Here is a 24,688-nt window from a genome sequence, read left to right as displayed (position 1 = left end):
TAGCGCTTTTAAAATGTGAGTGTTTTTTAAAAGTGCTATTGAAATACAGTTTACATATAAGAAGATATTTAAATAAAATAAACAATAGAATAAAATATTAAATACATTATTTAGAGTGTACAGTTTGATGAGTTTTGACATATGTATTCAGCACTGACACCATCAGCACAATCAAGTAAGTGAATATAATCATCACCTCCAAATGTTTCATTGTCCCTTCCTAATTCCTCCCTCTTTGCACCCCATCCCCAGATAACCACTGATCTGGGATTTTTTTCTTATGATCTGAGAATGGCTTTATTGTATTTTACATATTAAAACATAAGCTTCTGAATTTTTTCTTTAAAAAATAATGTGCTGATTTGAATTTATGACATGGATCCTAACAGCACAAAATTACTTTTAAAATTTGATATTAAATGATCTTACCACTGATTTTTCTATAGCTATAGATTAGTTTGCATTTTCTAGAATTTTATGTATATGGAATTATACATGTGTACTTTTTTCTTGCTTCTTTCACTCAGCATGATTATTTTGACATTCATCCATATTATTGTATCAAATATCAATAAAATACTTCTCTTTCAATGCTGAGTAGTATTCCATTGTATGGTGTGATGGTTAATTTTATGCCTTATGATATACATACATACATACATATACATCCCGTTGGTTCTTTCTTTGGAAAACCCTAATGCTTATGGATATATTATGATTTGTTTACCCATGCACCCATTGAAGGACATTTGGATTGTTTCCTGTTTCTTGCTATATTGTAAATAAAACTGTTACGAACATTTGTGTTCAAGTTTTGGTATAGACATATTTTCATTTCTCGTGGGTAAATATCTAGAAGTAGGATTGCTGGGTCGTATGGTAGGTGTATGTTTTACTTTTAAAGAAACTGCCAGATTGATTTTCAAAGTAGTGTTACCACTTTGCACTTCTACTAGCTGTGTGTGAGTTCCAGTAGCTTCACATCCTCATCAACATTTAGTATGGTAATTTTATTATTGTAGTGGATATGTAGTAAATCTTATTGTGGTTTTAATTAACATTTTCCTAATGACTAATGATGTAGAGCATCGTTTCATGTGTTTATTTGTCATTTGTATATCTTCATTTTTTTTTCAATGTTTCTAACAAAACTTCTAATTTTATTTTATTTTTTGTATTTTTTTAACATCTTTATTGGAGTATAATTGCTTTACAATGTGTGTTAGTTTCTGCTTTACAACAGAATGAATCAGTTATATATATACATATGTTCCCATATCTCTTCCCTCTTGCGTCTCCCTCCCTCCCACCCTCCCTATCCCACCCCTCCAGGCGATCACAAAGCACCGAGCTGATCTCCCTGTGCTATGCGGCTGCTTCCCACTAGCTATCTACCTTACATTTGGTAGTATATATATGTGCATGCCTCTCTCTCGCTTTGTCACAGCTTACCCTTCCCCCTCCCCATATCCTAAAGTCCATTCTCTAGTAGGTCTGTGTCTTTATTCCTGTCTTACCCCTTGGTTTTTCATGACATTTTTTTTTCTTAAATTCCATATATATGTGTTAGCATACGGTATTTGTCTCCCTCTTTCTGACTTACTTCACTCTGTATGACAGACTCTAGGTCTATCCACCTCATTACAAATAGCTCAATTTCATTTCTTTTTATGGCTGAGTAATATTCCATTGTATATATGTGCCACATCTTCTTTATCCATTCATCCGATGATGGACACTTAGGTTGTTTCCATCTCCGGGCTAATGTAAATAGAGTTGCAATGAACATTTTGGTACATGACTCTTTTTGAATTATGGTTTTCTCAGGGAATATGCCCAGTAGTGGGATTGCTGGGTCATATGGTAGTTCTATTTGTAGTTTTTTAAGGAACCTCCATACTGTTCTCCACAGTGGCTGTATCAATTTACATTCCCACCAACAGTGCTAGAGGGTTCCTTTTCTCCACACCCTCTCCAGCATTTATTGTTTCTAGATTTTTTGATGATGGCCATTCTGACTGGTATGGGATATCTCATTGTAGTTTTGATTTGCATTTCTCTAATGATTAGTGATGTTGAGCATTCTTTCATGTGTTTGTTGGCAGTCTGTATATCTTCTATGGAGAAATGTCTATTTAGGTCTTCTGCCCATTTTTGGATTGGGTTGTTTGTTTTTTGTTATTAAGCTGCATGAGCTGCTTATAAATTTTGGAGATTAATCCTTTGTCAGTTGCTTAATTTGCAAATATTTTCTCCCATTCTGAGGGTTGTCTTTTGGTCTTGTTTATGGTTTCCTTTGCTGTGCAAAAGCTTTGAAGTTTCATTAGGTCCCATTTGTTTATTTTTGTTTTTATTTCCATTTCTCTAGGAGGTGGGTTAAAAAGGATCTTGCTGTGATTTATGTCATAGAGTGTCCTGCCTATGTTTTCCTCTAAGAGTTTGATAGTTTCTGGCCTTACATTTAGGTCTTTAATCCATTTTGAGCTTATTTTTGTGTATGGTGTTAGGGAGTAATCTAATTCCATACTTTTAGATGTACCTGTCCAGTTTTCCCAGCACCACTTATTGAAGAGGCTGTCCTTTCTGCACTGTACATTCCTGCCTCCTTTATCAAAGACAAGGTGACCATATGTGCGTGGGTTTATCTCTGGGCTTTCTATCCTGTTCCATTGATCTATCTTTCTGTTTTTGTGCCAGTACCATACTGTCTTGATTACTGTAGCTTTGTAGTATAGTCTGAAGTCAGGGAGCCTGATTCCTCCAGCTCCGTTTTTCATTCTCAAGATTGCTTTGGCTATTCGGGGTCTTTTGTGTTTCCATACAAATTGTGAAATTTTTTGTTCTAGTTCTGTGAAAAATGCCTGTGGTAGTTTGATAGGGATTGAATTGAATCTGTACATTGCTTTGGGTAGTAGAGTCATTTTCACAATGTTGATTCTTCCAATCCAAGAACATGGCATATCTCTCCAGCTATTTGTATCATCTTTAATTTCTTTCATCAGCGTCTTATAGTTTTCTGCATACAGGTCTTTCGTCTCCTGAGGTAGGTTTATTCCTAGATATTTTATTCTTTTTGTTGCAATGGTAAATGGGAGTGTTTTCTTGATTTCACTTTCAGATTTTTCATCATTAGTGTATAGGAATGCCAGAGATTTCTGTGCATTAATTTTGTAGCGGGCTACTTTACCAAATTCATTGATTAGCTCTAGCAGTTTTCTGGTAGCATCTTTAGGATTCTCTATGTATAGTATCATGTCATCTGCAAACAGTGACAGCTTTACTTCTTCCTTTCCGATTTGGATTCCTTTCATTTCCTTTTCTTCTCTGATTGCTGTGGCTAAAACTTCTAAAACTATGTTGAATAAGAGTGGTGAGAGTGGGCAACCTTGTCTTGTTTCTGATCTTAGTGGAAATGCTTTCAGTTTTTCACCATTGAGGATGATGTTGGCTGTGGGTTTGTCTTATATGGCCTTTATTATGTTGAGGAAAGTTCCCTATATGCCTACTTTCTGGAGGGTTTTTATCATAAATGGGTGTTGAATTTTGTCGAAAGCTTTCTCTGCATCTATTGCGATATTCATATGGTTTTTGTCCTTCAGTTTGTTAATATGGTGTATCACGTTGATTGATTTGCATATATTGAAGAATCCTTGCATTCCTGGAACAAACCCCACTTGATCATGGTGTATGATCCGTTTAATGTGCTGTTGGATTCTGTTTGCTAGTATTTTGTTGAGGATTTTTGCATCTATGTTCATCAGTGATATTGGCCTGTAGTTTTCTTTCTTTGTGACATCCTTGTCTGGTTTTGGTGTCAGGGTGATGGTGGCCTTGTAGAATGAGTTTGGGAGTGTTCCTCCCTCTGCTATATTTTGGAAGAGTTTGAGAAGGATAGGTGTTAGCTCTTCTCTAAATGTTTGATAGAATTCTCCTGTGAAGCTATCTGGTCCTGGGCTTTTGTTTGTTGGAAGATTTTTAATCACAGTTTCAATTTCAGTGCTTGTGATTGGTTTGTTCATATTTTCTATTTCTTCCTGATTCAGTCTTGGCAGGTTGTGCATTTCTAAGAATTTGTCCATTTCTTCCAGGTTGTCCTTTTTATTGGCATGGAGTTGCTTGTAGTATTCTCTTAGGATGCTTTGTATTTCTGCAGTGTCTGTTGTAACTTCTCCTTTTTCATGTCTATTTTTATTGATTTGAGTCCTCTCCCTCTCTTTCTTGATGAGTCTGGCTAATGGTTTTACAATTTTGTTTATCTTCTCAAAGAACCAGCTTTTAGTTTTATTGATCTTTGCTATCATTTCCTTCATTTCTTTTTCATTTATTTCTGATCTGATTTTTATGATTTCTTTCCTTCTGCTAAGTTTGGATTTTCTTTGTTCTTCTTTCTCTAATTGCTTTAGGTGCAAGGTTAGGTTGTTTGTTCGAGATGTTTCCTGTTTTTTAAGGTAGGATTGTATTGCTATAAACTTCCCTCTTAGAACTGCTTTTGCTGAATCCCATAGATTTTGGGTTGTCGTGTCTCCATTGTCATTTGTTTCTAGGTATTTTTTAATTTCCTCTTTGATTTCTTCAGATCACTTCGTTATTAAGTAGTGCATTGTTTAGCCTCCATGTGTTTGTATTTTTTACAGATCTTTTCCTGTAATTGATATCTAGTCTCATAGCATTGTGGTCAGAAAAGATACTTGATACAATTTCGATTTTCTTAAATTTACCAAGGCTTGATTTGTGACCCAAGATATGATCTATCCTGGAGAATGTTCCATGAACACTAGAGAAAAATGTGTATTCTGTTGTTTTTCGATGGAATGTCCTATAAATATCAATTAAGTCCATCTTGTTTAATGTATCATGTAAAGCTTGTGTTTCCTTATTTATTTTCATTTTGGATGATCTGTCCATTGGTGAAAGTGGGGTGTTAAAGTCCCCTATGAATGTGTTACTGTCGATTTCCCCTTTTATGGCTGTTACTATTTGCCTTATGTATTGAGGTGCTCCTATGTTGGGTGCATAAATATTTACAATTGTTTTATCTTCTTCTTGGATCGATCCCTTGATCATTATGTAGTGTCCTTCTTTGTCTCTTCTAATAGTCTTTATTTTAAAGTCTATTTTGTCTGATATGAGAATTGCTACTCCAGCTTTCTTTTGGTTTCCACTTGCATGAAATATCTTTTTCCATTCCTTACTTTCAGTCTGTATGTGTCTCTAGGTCTGAAGTGGGTCTCCTGTAGACAGCAAATATATGGGTCTTGTTTTGGTATCCATTCAGCCAATCTGTGTCTTTTGGTGCGAGCATTTAGTCCATTTACATTTAAGGTAATTATCGATATGTATGTTCCTATTCCCATTTTCTTAATTGTTTTGGGTTCATTATTGTAGGTTTTTTCCTTCTCTTGTGTTTCTTGCCTAGAGAAGTTCCTTTAGCAGTTGCTGTAGAGCTGGTTTGGTAGTGCTGAACTCTCTCAGCTTTTGCTTGTCTGTAAAGGTTTTAATTTCTCCATCAAATCTGAATGAGATCCTTGCTGGGTATAGTAATCTTGGTTGCAGGTTTTTCTCCTTCATCACTTTCAATATGTCCTGCCACTCCCTTCTGGCTTGCAGAGTTTCTGCTGAAAGATCAGCTATTAACCTTATGGGGATTCCCTTGTGTGTTATTTGTTGTTTTTCCCTTGCTGCTTTTAATATGTTTTCTTTGTATTTAATTTTTGACAGTTTGATTAATATGTGTCTTGGCATATTTCTCCTTGGATTTATCCTGTATGGGACACTCTGTGCTTCCTGGACTTGATTACCTATTTCCTTTCCCATGTTAGGGAAGTTTTCAACTATAATCTCTTCAACTATTTTCTCAGTCCCTTTCTTTTTCTCTTCTTCTTCTGGAACCCCTATAATTCGAATGTTGGTGCGTTTAATGTTGTCCCAGAGTTCTCTGAGACTGTCCTCAGTTCTTTTCATTCTTTTTTCTTTATTCTGCTCTGCAGTAGTTATTTCCACTATTTTATCTTCCAGGTCACTTATCCGTTCTTCTGCCTCAGTTGCTCTGCTATTGATCCCACCTAGAGTATTTTTCATTTCATTTATTGCGTTGTTCATCATTGTTTGTTTCATCTTTAGTTCTTCTAGGTCCTTGTTAAATGTTTCTTGCATTTTGTCTACTCTATTTCCAAGATTTTGGATCATCTTTACTATCATTATTCTGAATTCTTTTTCTGGTAGATTGCCTATTTCCTCTTCATTTGTTAGGTCTGGTGGGTTTTTATCTTGCTCCTTCATCTGCTGTGTGTTTTTCTGTCTTCTCATTTTGCTTATCTTACTGTGCTTGGGGTCTCCTTTTTGCAGGCTGCAGGTTCATAGTTCCCGTTGTTTTTGGTGGCTGTCCCCAGTGGCTAAGGTTGGTTCAGTGGGTTGTGTAGGCTTCCTGGTGAAGGGGACTAGTGCCTGTGTTCTGGTGGATGAGGCTGGATCTTGTCTTTCTGGTGGGCAGGTCCATATCTGGTGGTGTGTTTTGAGGTGTCTGTGGACTTACTATGATTTTAGGCAGCCTCGCTACTAATGGGTTGGGTTGTGTTCCTGTCTTGCTAGTTGTTTGGCATAGGATGTCCAGCACTGTAGCTTGCTGGTCGTTGAGTGAAGCTGGGTGCTGGTGTTGAGATGGAGATCTCCGCCATTTGTTATTATGTGGAGCTGGGAGGTCTCTTGTGGACCAGTGTCCTGAAGTTGGCTCTCCCACCTCAGAGGCACAGCACTGACTCCTGGCTGCAGCACCAAGAGCCTTTCATCCACACGGCTCAGAATAAAAGGGAGAAAAAATAGAAAGAAAGAATTAGTAGAAGTATAAAGAAAGAAAGAATGAAAGGAGGGAGGGAAGGAGGGAGGGAGGGAGGGAGGAAGGAAGGAAGGAAGGAGGGAAGGAAGTAAAAAAGAAAGAAGATAAAGTAAAATAAAATAAATTAAGATAAAATATAATAAAGTTATTAAAATAAGAAAATAATTATTAAGAGAAAGAAAAAAAAAAAAACGGATGGATATCGAGCCCTAGGACAAATTGTGGAAGCAAAGCTATACAGACAAAATCTCACATAGAATCATACACATACACACTCACAAAAAGAGGAAAAGGGGAAAATATCATAAATCTTGCTCTCAAAGTCCACCTCCTCAATTTGTGATGATTTGTTGTCTAAAGGAGGGAAGAAAGGAAAGAAAGAACGAAGATAAGGTAAAATAAAATAAAGTTATTAAAATAAAAAGTAATTATTAAGAAAAAAAAAACAGATAGAACCCTCGGACAAATGGTGGAAGCAAAGATATACAGACAAAATCTCACACAGAAGCATACACATAAACACTCACAAAAAGAGGAAAAGGGGAAAAAATAATAAATCTTGCTCTCAAAGTCCACCTCCTTAATTTGGGATGATTCGTTGTCTACTCATGTATTCCACAGATGCAGGGTACATCAAATTGATTGTGGAGCTTTAATCCGCTGTTTCTGAGGCTGCTGGGAGAGATTTCCCTTTCTCTTCTTTGTTCTCACAGCGCCAAGGGGCTCAGCTTTGGATTTGGCCCTGCCTCTGCGTGTAGGTCACCGGAGGGCGTCTGTTCTTCACTCAGACGGGATGGGGTTAAAGGAGCAGCTGATTCGGGGGCTCTGGCTCACTCAGGCTGGGGGGGGCGGGAAGGGCACGGAGTGCGGGGCGGGCCTGCAGCGGCAGAGGCCGGCGTTGTACCAGCCTGAGGCACGCCGTGCGTTCCCCCCGGGGGAGTTGTCCCTGGATCCCCGGGACCCTGGCAGTGGCGGGCTGCACAGGCTCTCCGGAAAGGGGGTGTGGATAGTGACCTGTGCTCACACATAGGCTTCTTGGTGGCGGCAGCAGCAGCCTTAGCGTCTCCCGCCCGTCTCTGGGGTCTGCTCTTTTAGCCGCGGCTTGCGCCCATCTCTGGAGCTCCTTTAAGCAGCGCTCGTAATCCCCTCTCCTCGTGCACCAGGAAACAAAGAGTGAAGAAAAAGTCTCTTGCCTCTTCGGCAGGTCCAGACTTTTCCCCGGACTCCCTCCCGGTTAGGTTAGCCGTGGCGCTGTGTTCATGCCGTCAACCCCAGTACTCTCCGTGGGCTCCGACCGAAGCCCGGCCCAGCGGGTGAGCAGACAAGCCTCTCGGGCTGGTGAGTGCCGGTCGGCCCTGACTCTCTGTGTGGGAATCTCTCTGCTTTGCCCCCTGCACTCCTGTTGCTGTGCTCTCCTCCGCGGCTCCGAAGCTTTCCCCCTCTGCCACCCGCAGTCTCCGCCCGCGAAGGGGCTTCCTAGTGTGTGGAAACCTTTTCTCCTTCACAGCTCCCTCCCACTGGTGCAAGTCCCGTCCCTATCTTTTTGTCTCTGTTTATTCTTTTTTCTTTTGCCCTACCCAGGTACGTGGGGGGTTTCTTGCCTTTTGGGAGGTCTGAGGTCTTCTGCCAGCATTCAGTAGGTGTTCTGTAGGAGCTGTTCCACGTGTAGATGTATTTCTGGTGTATCTGTGGGGAGGAAGGTGATCTCCGTGTCTTACTCTTCCGCCATCTTCCCGGAAGCCCTGTATATCTTCTTTGCTAAAGTATCTGTCCAAATATTTTGCCCATTTTATACATTGTGTTGTCTTGAGTTGTAAGCCTTCTTTATAAATTCTAGATACAGCTCTTTTCTTGTTGTTGTTAGATGTATGTTTTGCATAAATTTTCTTCGAGTCTGTGGTATTTTTCCATTTTTGTAACAGAGTCTTTTGAAGAGGTGAAGTTTTAAATTTTGATGAAGTCCAATTCATTGATTTAAAAATTATTCAGTTTGTAGGTTTTGTGTCCTCTTTAAGAACTCTCTGCTAAACCCAAGATCATAAAGTTTTTCTGTTTTCCTCTATATTTTGATGTATGATACATTTTGAGTTGGCTGAGATTCATTTTCTCACATATGGCTGCCCAACTGCTTCAGCATCATTTATTGAAAAGATTATCTTTTCCTCCATTGAATTAGCTAGGCACTTTTGTCAAAAATCAATTGACTAGATATTTGTGGGTCTATTTCTTGACTTTTTATTCAGTTCTATTTAACTATTTGTCCATCTTTATGTTATACTCACTGTCTTAATTACTGTAGGCTTACTGTAAATCTTGAAAGCAGATAGCATTAAGTCCTTCGACCTTGCTGTTTTTCAAAGCTGTTTTGGCTGTTTCAGTTCCCTTGTATTGCCATATAATTTAAAAGATTAACCTGCCAATTTCTAAAAAAGATCCTTCTGTTATTTTGATGGGAATTGCATGGAATCTATAAGTAAAGTTGGGGAGAACATGCATCCCATTAATATCACGTTTTGTAATCCATAAACACGATATATTTCTCCATTAATTGGGCCTTCTTTAATATCTCCCAGCAATGTTTTATAGTTGCCAATGCACAACTCTTGCACATTTTTGGCCAGTTTTACCTTAGGTATTTCATATTTTAAAATCATGCATAAGAAATTTTGATTGACTGCTGGGCATTGTGAGTTTTAAATGGATATATGCTGGATCTTATTGTTTTCCTTTAAAGAGAGTTAGGCTTTATTCTGGCATGCAGTTATTTTACTTGGGATCAGAACCTTTTGCACCTAGCTTTTAACCTTTCCTAGGACAAGTCTAGAGCAGCCTTTACGTTGGAACTAACTTAACTCTGTGCTTTTGGGATGATTCCTTTCAGAGGACTCCATCTCTTTGTATAGTCCCGTGTATTATGAGGTATCTACACTCCGGCCAGTAGGAACACAAACCATCCCTAGACAAGTGTGAGCTCTGAGAATTGTTCAGCCTACTGCTTGTAGTGATTCTTTTCCCAACTTAATTTTTGAGTTCCATTCCATTATTAACGTGTGAAGGTTCAGTCAGAGCTTTGAGGGTGTTCATCTTATAACATTACCATCATCATTATAATCATCATTATTAAAAATAGTAATTTTTTTGAAACCAACCTCCAGCATCTTCACCCCTTGAAATCTCCCTACCTACTCCTTTTCCACCTACTCTGAAGTGAGCAATACCTCTTCTGTGCTTCAAGTGTAGTTTTCTAACCTCTGTCAAAGCACTTATTGCATGGTATTGAAATCATATATTTAAATAGTTGCTCACCCTATAAAATATAAACTCCTTGAGGGTAGAGATTCTAAGTCCTTTTTTTAGCCCTACCTCCTACCTCAGTGCCTGGTGTACCAGGCATTCAATACCTGTCGGTTGAATGAAGATTATTCATGTAATTAGTGTTTGTGTACATCCCCTGGTGGCCAGTGTGGGGGGAGTAGGGGACAAGGAAACCAAAGTATTCTTTGCTCCTTCTATAATATTTCCCTTAGTCCCTTCAAACTTCCCCAGGTCATAATAAGTAGGTGGTTTCTCTTTATTGTTCATAAAGGAGCCCAATCTTGTATTTATATTTAAGTATGTAAACCCACTGCATATGTGTTGTGACATTTATTGGCAAAAGAACAAAATTTAAATTGTTTGTGCATGTCCACTAGAAAGAGATGATCTGAGTTTCTTCTTTAATATTAGACCTGCAATTTAAAGTAGTATGTTTAAAAGGAAAAGTAAGATTATCTTTTTAGTATGTGTATTTAAGGAATCCAGAAATTTAACCAGGTGATTACTCGAGTTATTTTTATAAAAAAAACTTTTTATGGGCTTCCCTGGTGGCGCAGTGGTTGAGAGTCCGCCTGCCGATGCAGGGGACACGGGTTCGTGCCCCGGTCCGGGAAGATCCCACATGCCACGGAGCGGCTGGGCCCGTGAGCCATGGCCACTGAGCCTGTGCGTCCAGGGCCTGTGCTCTGCAACGGGAGAGGCCACAGCAGTGAGAGGCCCGCGTACTGCAAAAAACAAAACAAAACAAAAAACTTTTTATGGAAAACAGTAGCAACTATAAGCTAAAGTACCTTGTACATAATAATTTTTTAATAAATGATAGCTATTACATTATTATTCCCTGATAGTCCAGCACTTCTAATTTCTTTGTTCTGTGACTATTAGAAAACCATCTACACTTCTAACAGTAAATTTTCCGTGCTTATCCACTTTGCCTTTTAAAAAATTAATTAAGGAAAAATAGTGTCAATATAGCATTTCTTTTTGTAATTTACCAACCGTATTACACTAGGACACATTATCAACCAAATATGTTGAGCTATGCTTGACTTTACCATTTTCAAGATGCAAAAAATATTATCTCATGGAGTTGTGGATTCTTACAGGTGTCGCCCATACAAGCAATCCCATTAGTCAACAGTTTCTTGTAGAAGAAAAGGCCTTTCCAGTACTTATCCAACTACTGAGAAATCACCCTTCTCCTAACATTAAGGTATATATAAGATTTTTTTGTGTGATATAGTAAAAATTAACATAAATGACTTTTTAAGAATAATTTGTATCTTTAGGCAAGCTCACAAGTATAATAAAAATATTTAACCTTTTAAACAAAATCTTAGAAGTTTAAACAAAAAAGTTGCTACAAAGATAGTAGCAAAGATACCACTAAATTTTATTAAAATATGGTTTCTTCAAATATAATAAGAAAGTCTCATGTCTTTACTCGTCAAAGAAGTTTTATTTCTCAGATATTTGATTATCCATAGAATTTCTTCCCTACTTCCTCAGATAATGGTTGCTAAAACTGGGTGGGGATAATGAGGATGTGTGATTTATGTAGCAAAATTTCTCAAATATAAGTGAATCCTGTCAGTACCACACCATCAATACAGCCCTGCCGTCTACAAAGCAGTCTGTGTTGTCTGGCAGCAATAGTTATCTCAAGGGTGGACACTGCTAGGTATTAGTATGAGTTGTTGAGGAGTCATTCACTCTTCCATTTACTTCTAGTAAAATGCCTTTAATAAAACGACATTCACATCTATTCAAATCCTTTACTAAGGTTTTAGAAATTCAGGACGTCTATACTTGGCCAGACAGAAATTATAAGGACAAGAAATATATTTTCTCTTCAAAATTTGGTATGTGTTTTGCTGGAAATGAGAAAATAAAAATAATATAGGAGTAAAATATATAAGTAAACATAGCATTGTTTCTTTTAAGGAATGTGTTTATTATCAGAAAAGATGTCATAAGTTATCTGGCTTTTCTTGCTGTGAAAGAGATTATTTCATTACAGGAGTTGATTGGGGAAACAAAAAGAAGAGGCATATGCTAGCAATTTTTTGGCTTGAATTATACATAAAAACTGCAACGACTTTTAAAGTACAAATAAATTTCACAAGATGAAGGAAAATGCCACATAAAAATACATTTTTATTTTAAAATGTGCATTTTCATGGCCAGTTTACTTCAACTGCATCTATCTGTATTTCAGTATACATTTTCACTGAGTTCTTAAACTTGTTAAAACAAAACATAAATACATTTTAATACTTTTCCTCAAGTAAGATTCTATAGTAATTTTGCAATAATAATCATGCTTTTCAAATTCACACTTTTCATAGAAATGCATGGTGTAGTGCTTTAAAAATTTGTCTACTGAGCCCAATAATAAACAAGGTTCATTAGCAACCTCCTTAAATGACTCCAGAGCTAGAAGAGGAAAACTTCCTCAGGTCTACCTGCCAGTGTTTTGCTTCAATTAATTCAATGGTCAGTAGCTAACAAGCAGTTCAGAACAGCTTTATAATTCATGCTAGGAAATTAAAAAAACCTTTTTTTAGATGTAGAAGGAATGCAACTATGCACTTAAGAGAAACTTCTTCACATGTCCTGCAGGCCCTTGTTGCCTCCCGCTATGCCCTCAAATGAAGCTTTGTGATTGTGCAGCACACAGAAGGATATTTTCTCAGCTGTTAAAAATTATAAGGGACATTTCTGCAGAAGTTGTAAATGCCACTCTCTAAATACTAGTCAGAGAGATGGAATTAATGGATTTTATGGTATCTTTGAATTGGTATATCCTATATAAATATTTGTATAATGAAATATGTCATTTGATAAACCATGAGTGAAAAATAATTTTTGAAAATCACATTTTTAGGTTGAAGTGGCATTTTCCTTGGCATGCATTGTCCTAAGGAATGATCAGTTACAGAATGAATTACAAGAAAATGAAGGATTTAATTATGCTGATGTCCTTTATCTTCTTCACACACAAGATAAGGTAATAACTATACAAAATATTAGAGCTCATTTAGAAGAAAATGATTTTTAGACTACATCCTCAAAATTTCATCAAGTTTTTTTCATGGCAATATTCAAATGTATTATTTAAGAAATGTAAAATCTCTTTGGTGGGTTGTTAGTTTGTAATGATGGAATAATATTGTCCCATATTTTTCATAGTTGTCATATTTCATCTTGAAATAAAACAATTTTTTTTAATGTGCAGAGTCTCATTTTTTTAATATCTTTATTGGAGTATAATTGATTTACAATGTTGTATTAGTTTCTGCTGTATAACAAAATGAATCAGCTATATGTATATATATCCCCTCCCTCTTGTGTCTCCCTCCCACCCTCCCTATCCCACCCCTCTAGGTGGTCACAGAGCACCGAGCTGAGCTCCCTGTGCTATGCAGCTGCTTCCCATTAGCTATCTATTTTACATTTGGTGGTGTATATATGTCAATGCTACTCTCTCACTTTGTCCCAGCTTACCCTTCCCCCTCCCTGTGTCCTCAAGTCCATTCTCTACGACTGCATCTTTATTGCTATCCTGCCCCTACGTTCATCAGAACCACTTTTTTTTTTTTAGATTCCATATATATGTGTTAGCTTACAGTATTTGTTTTTCTCTTTCTGACATACTTCACTCTGTATGACAGACTCTAGATCCATCCACCTCACTACAAATAACTCAATTTCGTTTCTTTTTATGGCTGAGTAATATTCCATTGTATATATGTGCCACATCTTCTTTATCCATTCATCTGTTGATGGACACTTAGGTTACTTCCATGTCCTGGCTATTATAAAGAGAGCTGCAGTGAATATTGTGGTACATGACTCTTTTTGAATTATGGTTTTCTCAAGGTATATGCCCAGTAGTGGGATTGCTGGGTCATATGGTAGTTCTATTTTTAGTTTTTTAAGGAACCTCCATACTGTTCTCCATAGTGGCTGTATCAGTTTACATTCCCACCAACAGTGCAAGAGGGTTCCCTTTTCTCCACACCCTCTCCAGCATTTGTTGTTTATAGATTTTTTGATGATGGCCATTCTGACCTGTGTGAGGTGATACTTCACTGTAGTTTTGATTTGCATTTCTCTAATGATTAGTGATGTTGAGCATCCTTTCATGTGTTTGTTGGCAATCTGTATGTCTTCTTTGGAGAAATGTCTATTTAGGTCTTCTGCCCAGTTTTGAATTGGGTTGTTTGTTATTTTGATATTGAGCTGCATGAGCTGCTTGTATATTTTGCAGATTAATCCTTTGTCAGTTGCTTCACCTGCAAATATTTTCTCCCATTCTGAAATGTAGCAATTTTAATGCTTGGTGAAGAGACAAAAAACAAATGTTTTTGGATGCATCAAACTTTAGCCTAATTTTATGACCTTTCAAAACTCAGTCATCCACTTCTTACCCAGTATTCTAGAGTGGTGGTTCTCAAACTATTTGTAATAAAGGAATAGCCTTTTATGCAGCAATCTGTTACGGGGAAATAATTTTAAAGCAACCAAATGTATGTATGTATTTATTTATGGCTGCGTTGGTTCTTCGTTGTTGTGCGCGAGCTTTCTCTAGTTGCGGTGAGCAGGGGTCACTCTTTGGGGGGGCCTCTCATTACGGTGGTTTCTCTTTGTTGCAGAGCACGGGCTCTGGGCATGTGGGCCTCAGAAGTTGTGGCATGTGGGCTCTAGAGCGCAGGCTCAGCAGTTGTGGCACATGGGCTTAGTTGCTCCGCAGCATGTGGGATCTTCCCGGACCAGGGCTTGAACCCGTGTTCCCTGCATTGGCAGGCGGACTCCTAACCACTGCGCCACCAGGGAAGTCCCTAAAGCAACCAAATTTTAAATTTTGAAATAATTTTAGACTTTCCATAAATTTGCAAAAATAGTACAGAGTGTTCTGGCTATCCTTCATATAGCTATCCTGGATGTCAACCAGGAAATTAACATCGATACAATAGTATTAGCTTATCTGCAGACTTCATTTTAAATTTTGCCAGTTTCTCACCAATGTCCTTTTCCTATTCCAGAATTCAATCCAGGATCCCACATTGCATCTAATTATCATGTCTCTTTAGTCTCCTTTAATCTGTGACACTCAGTCCTTTGTCTTCCATGATTTTCTGTCTTTCATGATTGTGATATTTTTGATGAGTCCAGGCCAGTTATTTCGTAGAATGTCCCTCAATTTATCTGATGTTTCTCACAGTTAAACTGAGGTTATGCATTTTGGCAAGAATACCGTAGTCTTCACTCACTTTCCCCGTGCATCATTTCAGGGGGTACACGTTGATATACCTTATAACTGGCAATGTTAACTTTGGGTGCCTGATTAAAGTGGTGTCTGGCATATTTCTCCACTGTAAAGTTATTGTTCTTCCCTTTGTAATTAACAAGTATCTTTTTTTTAACATCTTTATTGAGGTATAATTGCTTTACAATGGTGTGTTAGTTTCTGCTTTATAACAAAGTGAATCAGTTATACATATACATATGTTCCCATATCTCTTCCCTCTTGCGTCTCCCTCCCTCCCACCCTCCCTATCCCACCCCTCCAGGCGGTCACAAAGCACCGAGCTGATCTCCGTGTGCTATGCGGCTGCTTCCCACTAGCTATCTACTTTACGTTTGTTAGTGTATATATGTCCATGCCTCTCTCTCGCCCTGTCACAGCTCACCCTTCCCCCTTCCCCATATCCTCAAGTCCGTTCTCCAGTAGGTCTGTGTCTTTATTCCTGTCTTACGCCTAGGTTCTTCATGACATTTTTTTTTTCTTAAATTCCATATATATGTGTTAGCATACGGTATTTGTCTTTCTCTTTCTGACTTACTTCACTCTAATTAACAAGTATCTTGAGGTGAGACGCTTTGAGACTATGGAAATATTCTGTTTTGCATCGTACTTTTGCTCACCAATTTTAGGATCCACTGATGTAATAATAATTACTCTGGCATCTGCCTAATGGCGATTATAAAAAAGAATTCCCTTCTTTATTAATTTATTAATTGGTATTTAACTCTAAGGAAGAGCTGTTTCTTTTAAATATCTATTCTCAGTTTCTATAATCCTGTTGTCAAAGATTTTTGTGGACTAACACTGGTCCATGGGCCACACTAGCCCTAGAGAAATAGAGAAACTGCCAAACTTTTGTTATCTACAGTGCATTTAGCAATAAGGGGAGAAAATTGCCAACTATGTCTCTCTCAGTTCTGGGAGATTTTGAGGAAGGAATAAGGATTGTAAGGGGGAGAAATGAAGTCATTGCATTAATTTTTTTAAATACAGAATTTTACTCTAGTGCAGTACACAAAAAGATGGAGAAGTGCTGCTGTAATATGGGCAAAAATAGGATGAGAGATTCATGTCTGACTGACTTTCTAAACTACATTTCTTCCTTCTCCACTCTGTTCCTTCCACACTTTACTCTCATTACCCTATTCCTCAGGGACACCCATCTTCTCCCTTTCCTTCTACTGCCCGTTCCACTCTCAATCATTCTACTTTTCCTCCAAGATTGTTACCACCTGCTTCACTGTCTGGACACTATTCCTTTGTACCTAATACTTTTCTTCTTGCCTGTGACCAGGTGACTATTTTGTAAGTACATATTTTTTTTGTTAACTTTTGAGTTTTATTTTATTTATTTTTTTTATACAGCAGGTTCTTATTAGTCATCAGTTTTATACACATCAGTGTATACATGTCAATCCCAATCGCCCAATTCAGCACACCACCATCCGCACCTCCCCGCGGCTTTCCCCCCTTGGTATCCATACGTTTGTTCTCTACATCTGTGTCTCAACTTCTGTCCTGCAAACCGGTTCATCGGTACCATTTTTCTAGGTTCCACATACATGTTAATATACGATATTTGTTTTTCTCTTTCTGACTTACTTCACTCTGTATGACAGTCTCTAGATCCATCCATGTCTCAACAAATGACCCAATTTCATTCCTTTTTATGGCTGAGTAATATTCCATTGTATATATGTACCACATCTTCTTTATCCATTCATCTGTCAATGGGCATTTAGCTTGCTTCCATGTCCTGGCTATTGTAAATAGTGCTGCAATGCACATTGGGGTGCATGTGTCTTTTTGAATTATGGTTTTCTCTGCGTATATGCCCAGTAGTGGGATTGCTGGGTCATATGGTAGTTCTATTTTTAGTTTTTTAAGGAACCTCCATACTGTTCTCCATAGTGGCTGTATCAATTTACATTTCCACCAACAGTGCAAGATGGTTCCCTTTTCTCCACACCCTCTCCACGTTTGTTGTTTGTAGACTTCCTGATGATGCCCATTCTAACTGGTGTGAGGTGATACCTCATTGTAGTTTTGATTTGCATTTCTCTAATAATTAGTGATGTTGAACAGATTTTCATGTGCTTCTTGGCCATCTGTATGTCTTCTTTGGAGAAATGTCTATTTAGGTCTTCTGCCCATTTTTCGATTGGGTTGTTTGTTTCTTTAATATTGAGCTGCTTATATATTTTGGAGATTAATCCTTTGTCCATTGATTCGTTTGCAAATATTTTCTCCCATTCTGAGGGTTGTCTTTTGGTCTTGTTTATGGTTTCCTTTGCTGTGCAAAAGCTTCGAAGTTTCATTAGGTCCCATTTGTTTATTTTTATTTTCATTACTCTAGGAGGTGAATCAAAAAAGATCTTTCTGTGATTTATGTCAAAGAGTGTTCTTCCTAAGTTTTCCTCTAAGAGTTTTATAGTGTCCGGTCTTACATTTAGGTCTCTAATCCATTTTGAGTTTATTTTTGTGTATCGTGTTAGGGAGTGTTCTAATTTCATTCTTTTACATGTAGCTGTCCAGTTTTCCCAGCACCACTTATTGAAGAGACTATCTTTTCTTCATTGTATATCCTTGCCTCCTTTGTCGTAGATTAGTTGACCAAAGGTGCATGGGTTTATTTCTGGGCTTTCTATCTTGTTCCATTGATCTATGTTTCTGTGTTTGTTCCAGTACCATATTGTCTTGATTACTGTAGCTCTGTAGTATAGTCTGAAGTCAGGGAGTCTGATTCCTCCTGTTACACTTTTTTCCCTCAAGACTGCTTTGGCTATTCGGGGTCTTTTGTGTCTCCATACAAATTTTAAGATTTTTTGTTCTAGTTCTACCAATGGTAAAAAATGCCATTGGTAATTTGATAGGGATTGCATTGAATCTGTAGATTGCTTTGGGTAGTATAGTCATTTTCACAATGTTGATTCTTCCAATCCAAGAACATGATATATCTCTCCATCTGTTGGTATCATCTTTAATTTCTTTCATCAGCGTCTTAGAGTTTTCTGCATACAGCTCTTTTGTCTCCCGAGGTAGGTTTATTCCTAGGTATTTTATTCTTTTTGTTGCAATGGTAAATGGGAGTGTTTCCTTAATTTCTCTTTCAGATTTTTCATCATTAGTGTATAGGAATGCAAGAGATTTCTGTGCATTAATTTTGTATCCTGCAACTTTACCAAATCCATCGATTAGCTCTAGTAGTTTTCTGGTGGCATTTTTAGGATTCTCTATGTATAGTATCATGTCACCTGAAAACAGTGACAGTTTTACTTCTTCTTTTCCAATTTGTATTTCTTTTATTTCTTTTTCTTCTCTGATTGCCATGGCTAGGACTTCCAAAACTATGTTGAATAATAGTGGCAAGAGTGGACTTCCTTATCTCCTTCCTGATCTTAGAGGAAATGCTTTCAGTTTTTCACCATTGAGAATGATGTTTGCTGTGGGTTTGTCATATATCACCTTTATTATGTTGAGGTAGGTTCCCTCTATGCCCACTTTCTGGAGAATTTTTGTCATAAATGGGTATTGAATTTTGTCAAAAGCTTTTTCTGCATCTACTGAGATGATCATTTTTCTTCTTCAATTTGTTAATATGGTGTATCACATTGATTGATTTGCATATATTGAGGAATCCTTGCATCCCTGGGATAAATCCCACTTGGTCATGATGTATGATCCTTTTATTGTGTTGTTGGATTCTGTTTGCTAGTATGTTGTTGAGGAGTTTTGCCTCTATATTCATCAGTGATATTGGTCTGTAATTTTCTTTTTTTTGTAGTATCTGGTTTTGGTATCAGGGTGATGGTGGCCTCACAGAATGAGTTTGGGAGTGTTCCTTCCTCTGCAATTTTTTGGAAGAGTTTGAGAAGGATGGGTGTTAGCTCTTCTCTAATGTTTGATAGAATTCACCTGTGAAGCCATGTGGTCCTGGACTTTGGTTTGTTGGAAGATTTTTAATAACAGTTTCAATTTCATTCCTTGTGATTAGTCTGTTCATATTTTCTGTTTCTTCCTGGTTCAGTCTTGGGAGGTTATACCTTTCTAAGAATTTGTCCATTTCTTCCAGGTTGTCCATTTTATTGGCATAGAGTTGCTTGTAGTAGTCTCTTAGGATGCTTTGTATTTCTGCGGTGTCTGTTGTAACTTCTCCTTTTTCATTTCTAATTTTATTGATTTGAGTACTCTCCTCTTTTTTTGATGAGTCTCACTAATGGTTTATCAATTTTGTTTATCTTTTCAAAGAACCAGCTTTTAGTTTTATTGATCTTTGCTATTGTTTTCTTTGTTTCTATTTCATTTATTTCTGCTCTGATCTTTATGATTTCTTTCCTTCTGCTAACTTTGGGTTTTGTTTGTTCTTCTTTCTCTAGTTCTTTTAGGTGTAAGGTTAGATTGTTTATTTGAGATTTTTCTTGTTTCTTGAGGTAGGCTTGTATAGCTATAAATTTCCCTCTTAAAACTGCTTTTGCTGCATACCATAGGTTTTGGATTTTCATGTTTTCATTGTCACTTGTCTCTAGGTATTGTTTGATTTCCTCTTTGATTTCTTCAGTGACCTCTTGATTATTTAGTAACGTATTGTTTAGCCTCCATGTGTTTTTTACGGTTTTTTTCCTTGTAATTCATTTCTAATCCCATAGCGTTGTGGTCAGAGAAGATGCCTGATATGACTTCAATTTTCTTAACTTTACTGAGGCTTGATTCGTGACCCAAGATGTGATCTATCCTGGAGAATGTTCCGTGCTCATGTGAAAAGAAAGTGTAATCAGCTGTTTTTGGATGGAATGTCCTATAAATATCTATTAAATCTCTCTGGTCTATTGTGTCATTTAAAGCTTCGGTTTCCTTAATTATTTTCATTTTGGATGATCTGTCCATTGCTGTAAGTAAGGTGTTAAAGTCTCCCACTATTACTGCGTTACTGTCGAGTTCCTCTTTTATAGCTGTTAGCAGTTGCCTTATGTATTGAGGTGCTCCTATGTTGGGTGCATATACATTTATAATTGTTATATCTTCTTCTTGGATTGATCCCTTGATCATTTTGTAGTGTCCTTCCTTGTCTCTTGTAACATTCTTTATTTTAAAGTCTATTTTATCTGATATGAGTATTGCTACTCCAGCTTTCTTTTGATTTCCCCTTGCATGGAATATCTTTTTCCATCCCCTCACTTTCAGTCTGTATGTGTCCCTAGGTCTGAAGTGGGTCTCTTGTAGACAGCATATATATGGTTCTTGTTTTTGTATCCATTCAGCAAGCCTGTGTCTTTTGATTGAAGCATTTAATACATTCAGGTTTAAGGTAATTATCGATATGTATGTTCTTATGACCATTTTCTTAATTGTTTTGGGTTTGTTTTTGTAGGTCCTTTTCTTCTCTTGTGTTTCCCACTTAGAGAAGTTCCTTTAGCATTTGTTGTAGAGCTGGTTTGGTGGTGCTGAATTCTCTTAGCTTTTGCTTGTCTGTAAAGCTTTTGATTTCTCTATCGAATCTGAATGAGATACTTGCCAGGTAGAGTAATCTTGGTTGTAGGTTCTTCCCTTTCATCACTTTAAGTATATCATGCCACTCCCTTCTGACTTGTAGAGTTTCTGCTGAGAAATCAGTTGTTAACCTTATGGGAATTCCCTTGTATGTTGTCGTTTTTCCCTTGCTGCATTCAATAATTTTTGCCAATTTGATTACTATGTGTCTTGGCGTGTTTCTCCTTGGGTTTATCCTGTACGGGAATTGCTGCGCTTCCTGGACTGGGTGGCTATTTCCCTTCCCATGTTAGGGAAGTTTTCGACTATAATCTTTTCAAATATTTTCTCTGGTCCTTTCTCTCTCTCTTTTCCTTCTGGGACCCCTATAATGCGAATGTTGTTGCGTTTAATGTTGTCTCAGAGGTCTCTTAGGCTGTCTTTATTTCTTTTCATTCTTTTTTCTTTATTCCGTTCCACAGCAGTGAATTCCACCATTCTGTCTTCCAGGTCACTTATCCGTTCTTCTGCCTCAGTTATTCTGCTATTGATTCCTTCTGGTGTAGTTTTCATTTCAGTTATTGTATTGTTCATCTCTTTTTGTTTGTTCTTTAATTCTTCTAGGTGTTTGTTAAACATTTCTTGCGTCTTCTTGATCTTTGCCTCCATTTTTTTTCCAAGGTCCTGGATCATCTTCACTATCATTATTCTGAATTCTTTTTCTGGAAGGTTGCCTATCTCCACTTCATTCATTTGTTTTTCTGGGGGTTTATCTTGTTCCTTCATCTGGTACATAGCCCTCTCCCTTTTCATCTTGTCTGTCTTTCTGTGAATGTGGTTTTTGTTCCACAGGCTGCAGGATTGTAGTTCTTCTTGCTTCTGCTATCTGCGTCCTCTCCTTTCTAATTTTTCAGTAAGTCCTGGCCTTCATGGGCGAGGAGGGGCGACGACACGTGTCACCACTCCCTCTCAGACTACTTTTCTTTGTTGCTGGAGTTTTGCGGGAGGGAAGGGAGAGGGCGGAAAAGTTGGAGGCTGGGGCAGTTGAGGCCCATGAAGACCCAGGAGAGGGACTGCAGAGAGTGTTCAGGCCACCGGCTCCTGCCCTGCCATCCCGGCCGCCGCTGCTGCCGCCTGGGGCCCGGGGCCTCGGCGGTGCTTGCTCTGCTCCTGTGCTATGAGCTCTCGGGAGCCGCACCAGTACATAATTTTTATTATTGAAAATTTCAATCAGAAAAAGAACGACAAAGTAGCATAGTGAACTCAAATATTCCCATGACCTAGCTTCAGCAGTTATCAACTCATGGTCAATCTTAGTTATATATTCCCTCAATTCCCCTATAGTACTTTTGAAGCAAATCTCAGGCATCATATAATTTTATCTGTAAATATTTCAGTATGTACCTATAGCATTTTTATATGATTAAGAGCAGCAGAAGAAAACTCACTAAGATTAATGGTTCTCTCACACTAAGATTAATGGTTCTCTCTCTCTGTACTACTATGTTCAAATAAAATATTATAAATAAGATTTAGTGATAGGATTGTATCTTTTGGGTCTTTCTAGAAGATGGACCATACTTGTTAATCTTTGGCAAGTGGACTGCCAAAGGGAGAATTGCCTTTTGCTCTGTTTGCCCACTCCCAGAATGTTAAAATGCGATTTTTAAAAGGAAATCATTTTTCTTTTATTCTCCCTTAGAATATAGTACAGTAGAATTTTTGTAAAATTTGTACTTATTTTAAGAAATGACAGATATCTCACAATGCATAAAATTCAATATATATCATGCTATACAAGAGAAGTTTTGATTTATCAGCTCTATTTCAAAATATTGAAAGAAAAATATGTTGAAACAAAAGTTGAAGGTTAATGAAATTGTGGAGTTTCCTATTACCATTTAGGTATTCATTTGCATAATCAGTAATCTAACATTCCATTTAAAAACTAAAATTTTTCTCTTTTCTTCTCCTTGATACCACAACCTAATTCTCTGTTTTATCTGTTCAGTAACATTCTGGGGTAACTCTATTATCTGTTTTCCCCAATAATGTCATATTTTACTCCCAGAGATACGAATGAAATGTATCTTAATATGCAAGAATTCAAAACGTATTACCCTTGAGTAACATGACAAATGAAGTAAGTTAAAGATAATGCATGTTTCTCCTATTTCTAGGATATTTGTTTAAGAGCAGGCTATGCGTTAACCCTTTTTGCCTTCAATAGTCGCTTTCAACAATACTTAATATTGGAAAGTGGAATAATAACCATATCAACTTTTGAACCTTTTCTTGAATCAACATTTGAAACTGAGAAGGCAATGGCAGCTTTTCAGGTATAAAATTGAAGGTTAAAACTTCAAATCAATATGTCTTTTTAGTGAAAACTGAAAAATTAGAATAAACTTTGGATCTGGAAAAACGTTTACTGCTTTTGTAAAATTTACAGTATTTTTGACACCAGTCCCTTCCTCACTTCATAAAAACTCCATTATCTATGAGGATTTCTTCATTTATATAGAATTTTACAAGTCACAAGGCACTTTTGTCTTTATATCTCATCTGATGCTTATAACAACCCTATCAGATTGATAGAAATATAGTATTATTTTCATCAACCCTATTTTACAAGGAAATAGGTAGAGAAACATGGTAGTGTCCAAGACAAGTTTTCTAACTGCAGATCTTTAGCTGATCACCTAATTCTTCAACCATGTAGACAACCTTATGTATCTGGATTCTTCTTGGTCTTATTCTTCTTTTTCTATCCTATGACCTTTAGAAGTATTTTCTATGAACCCATACTTCAACAATGCAAAAGTTGCAAACGTCGTAGAAAGAATAATACAGCCTACGATGGTCACTGCAGTGATCAGATAGGGATATGTACTCTAGGTCCTCCCCACACAGCTCGCTTCTCATTGAATCATACCAAATTACCCCTCTTACTTTTCCGAGAAGTATCCCCTCAGAAATAAAAGGTTAATTACAGAAGCTGAGTAGAAAATGTTTAATGATTCTATGCCTCTTTTTTGTTTTTAGATTATTATATTAGCTAAAGTCATTATAGATGTGGACCACATTACTTTGACTGCAAGAGGTGTTACTATTTTAGTTGATAGTCTGTATTCAGTTCATTCCACTACTATTGCCTTGACAGGTAAGAAATAACTAGAAGCTAATCATATCCACCTAAAACTGTTTACAAAAAATTTTTTTGGTAATCTGAGCAATAATAAAATAATAAGCCTGATATTCTGTCACACAGTTTGAAGAATGAACTCATATAAGTCTACACGGAACTCCAGAGTTAAGGCTACATGGAACAATGAAAGACTACTGTGCACCCCAAATAGAACCTTTCTGATTTCCTAATTACTTTTTTGAACCCCTAATTACTTTTTCCAGAATGTAAGATGAGAATTCAACTATGAGCTACCAACAACAAAATTTGTACACTGCTTTATAATAATACTGGCAGATTTATACTGATAACCTCTGTCTGGTTTCCTTTTGACTAATTGTGCATATTTGTCTAATATTTAAGAGTTCTCTACGTTGCTATCCAATACAGCAAAGCAAAATGGTCCAACAGAGTTCTTGACATAGTTAGTGCTAATTGTGTAACTATGTCTATCTAGACCTAACTCTCCAGATGATCAATACATTAGTTCTCTTGATCTATCATGCTCAGTACAACATAAAACAGTATCAAAACGACAGCCATATGGAGTGACAACTACCAAAAAATAAAGTATTTG

At 37.2% G+C, this 24,688-nt stretch overlaps 1 protein-coding gene across 1 annotated transcript in view; it reads left to right on the top strand.

Moving 5' to 3' along the window:
- The window catches only part of ANKAR (ankyrin and armadillo repeat containing), an 85,995-nt gene that overhangs the window by 52,994 nt on the left and 8,313 nt on the right, over positions 1-24,688 (top strand). The window contains exons 16-19 of the mRNA XM_060016449.1: positions 11,254-11,360; positions 13,035-13,157; positions 23,105-23,263; positions 23,970-24,087. Of these exons, the coding sequence (XP_059872432.1) occupies positions 11,254-11,360; positions 13,035-13,157; positions 23,105-23,263; positions 23,970-24,087 (507 nt within the window). The remainder of the gene's footprint in view (positions 1-11,253; positions 11,361-13,034; positions 13,158-23,104; positions 23,264-23,969; positions 24,088-24,688) is intronic.

Source organism: Delphinus delphis, chromosome 7, assembly GCF_949987515.2.
Source record: "Delphinus delphis chromosome 7, mDelDel1.2, whole genome shotgun sequence".
Classification (NCBI taxonomy): Eukaryota; Metazoa; Chordata; class Mammalia; order Artiodactyla; family Delphinidae; genus Delphinus; species Delphinus delphis.
Note: the sequence above shows the minus strand (reverse complement) of the source record. Positions and strands in the feature narration are given on the sequence as shown.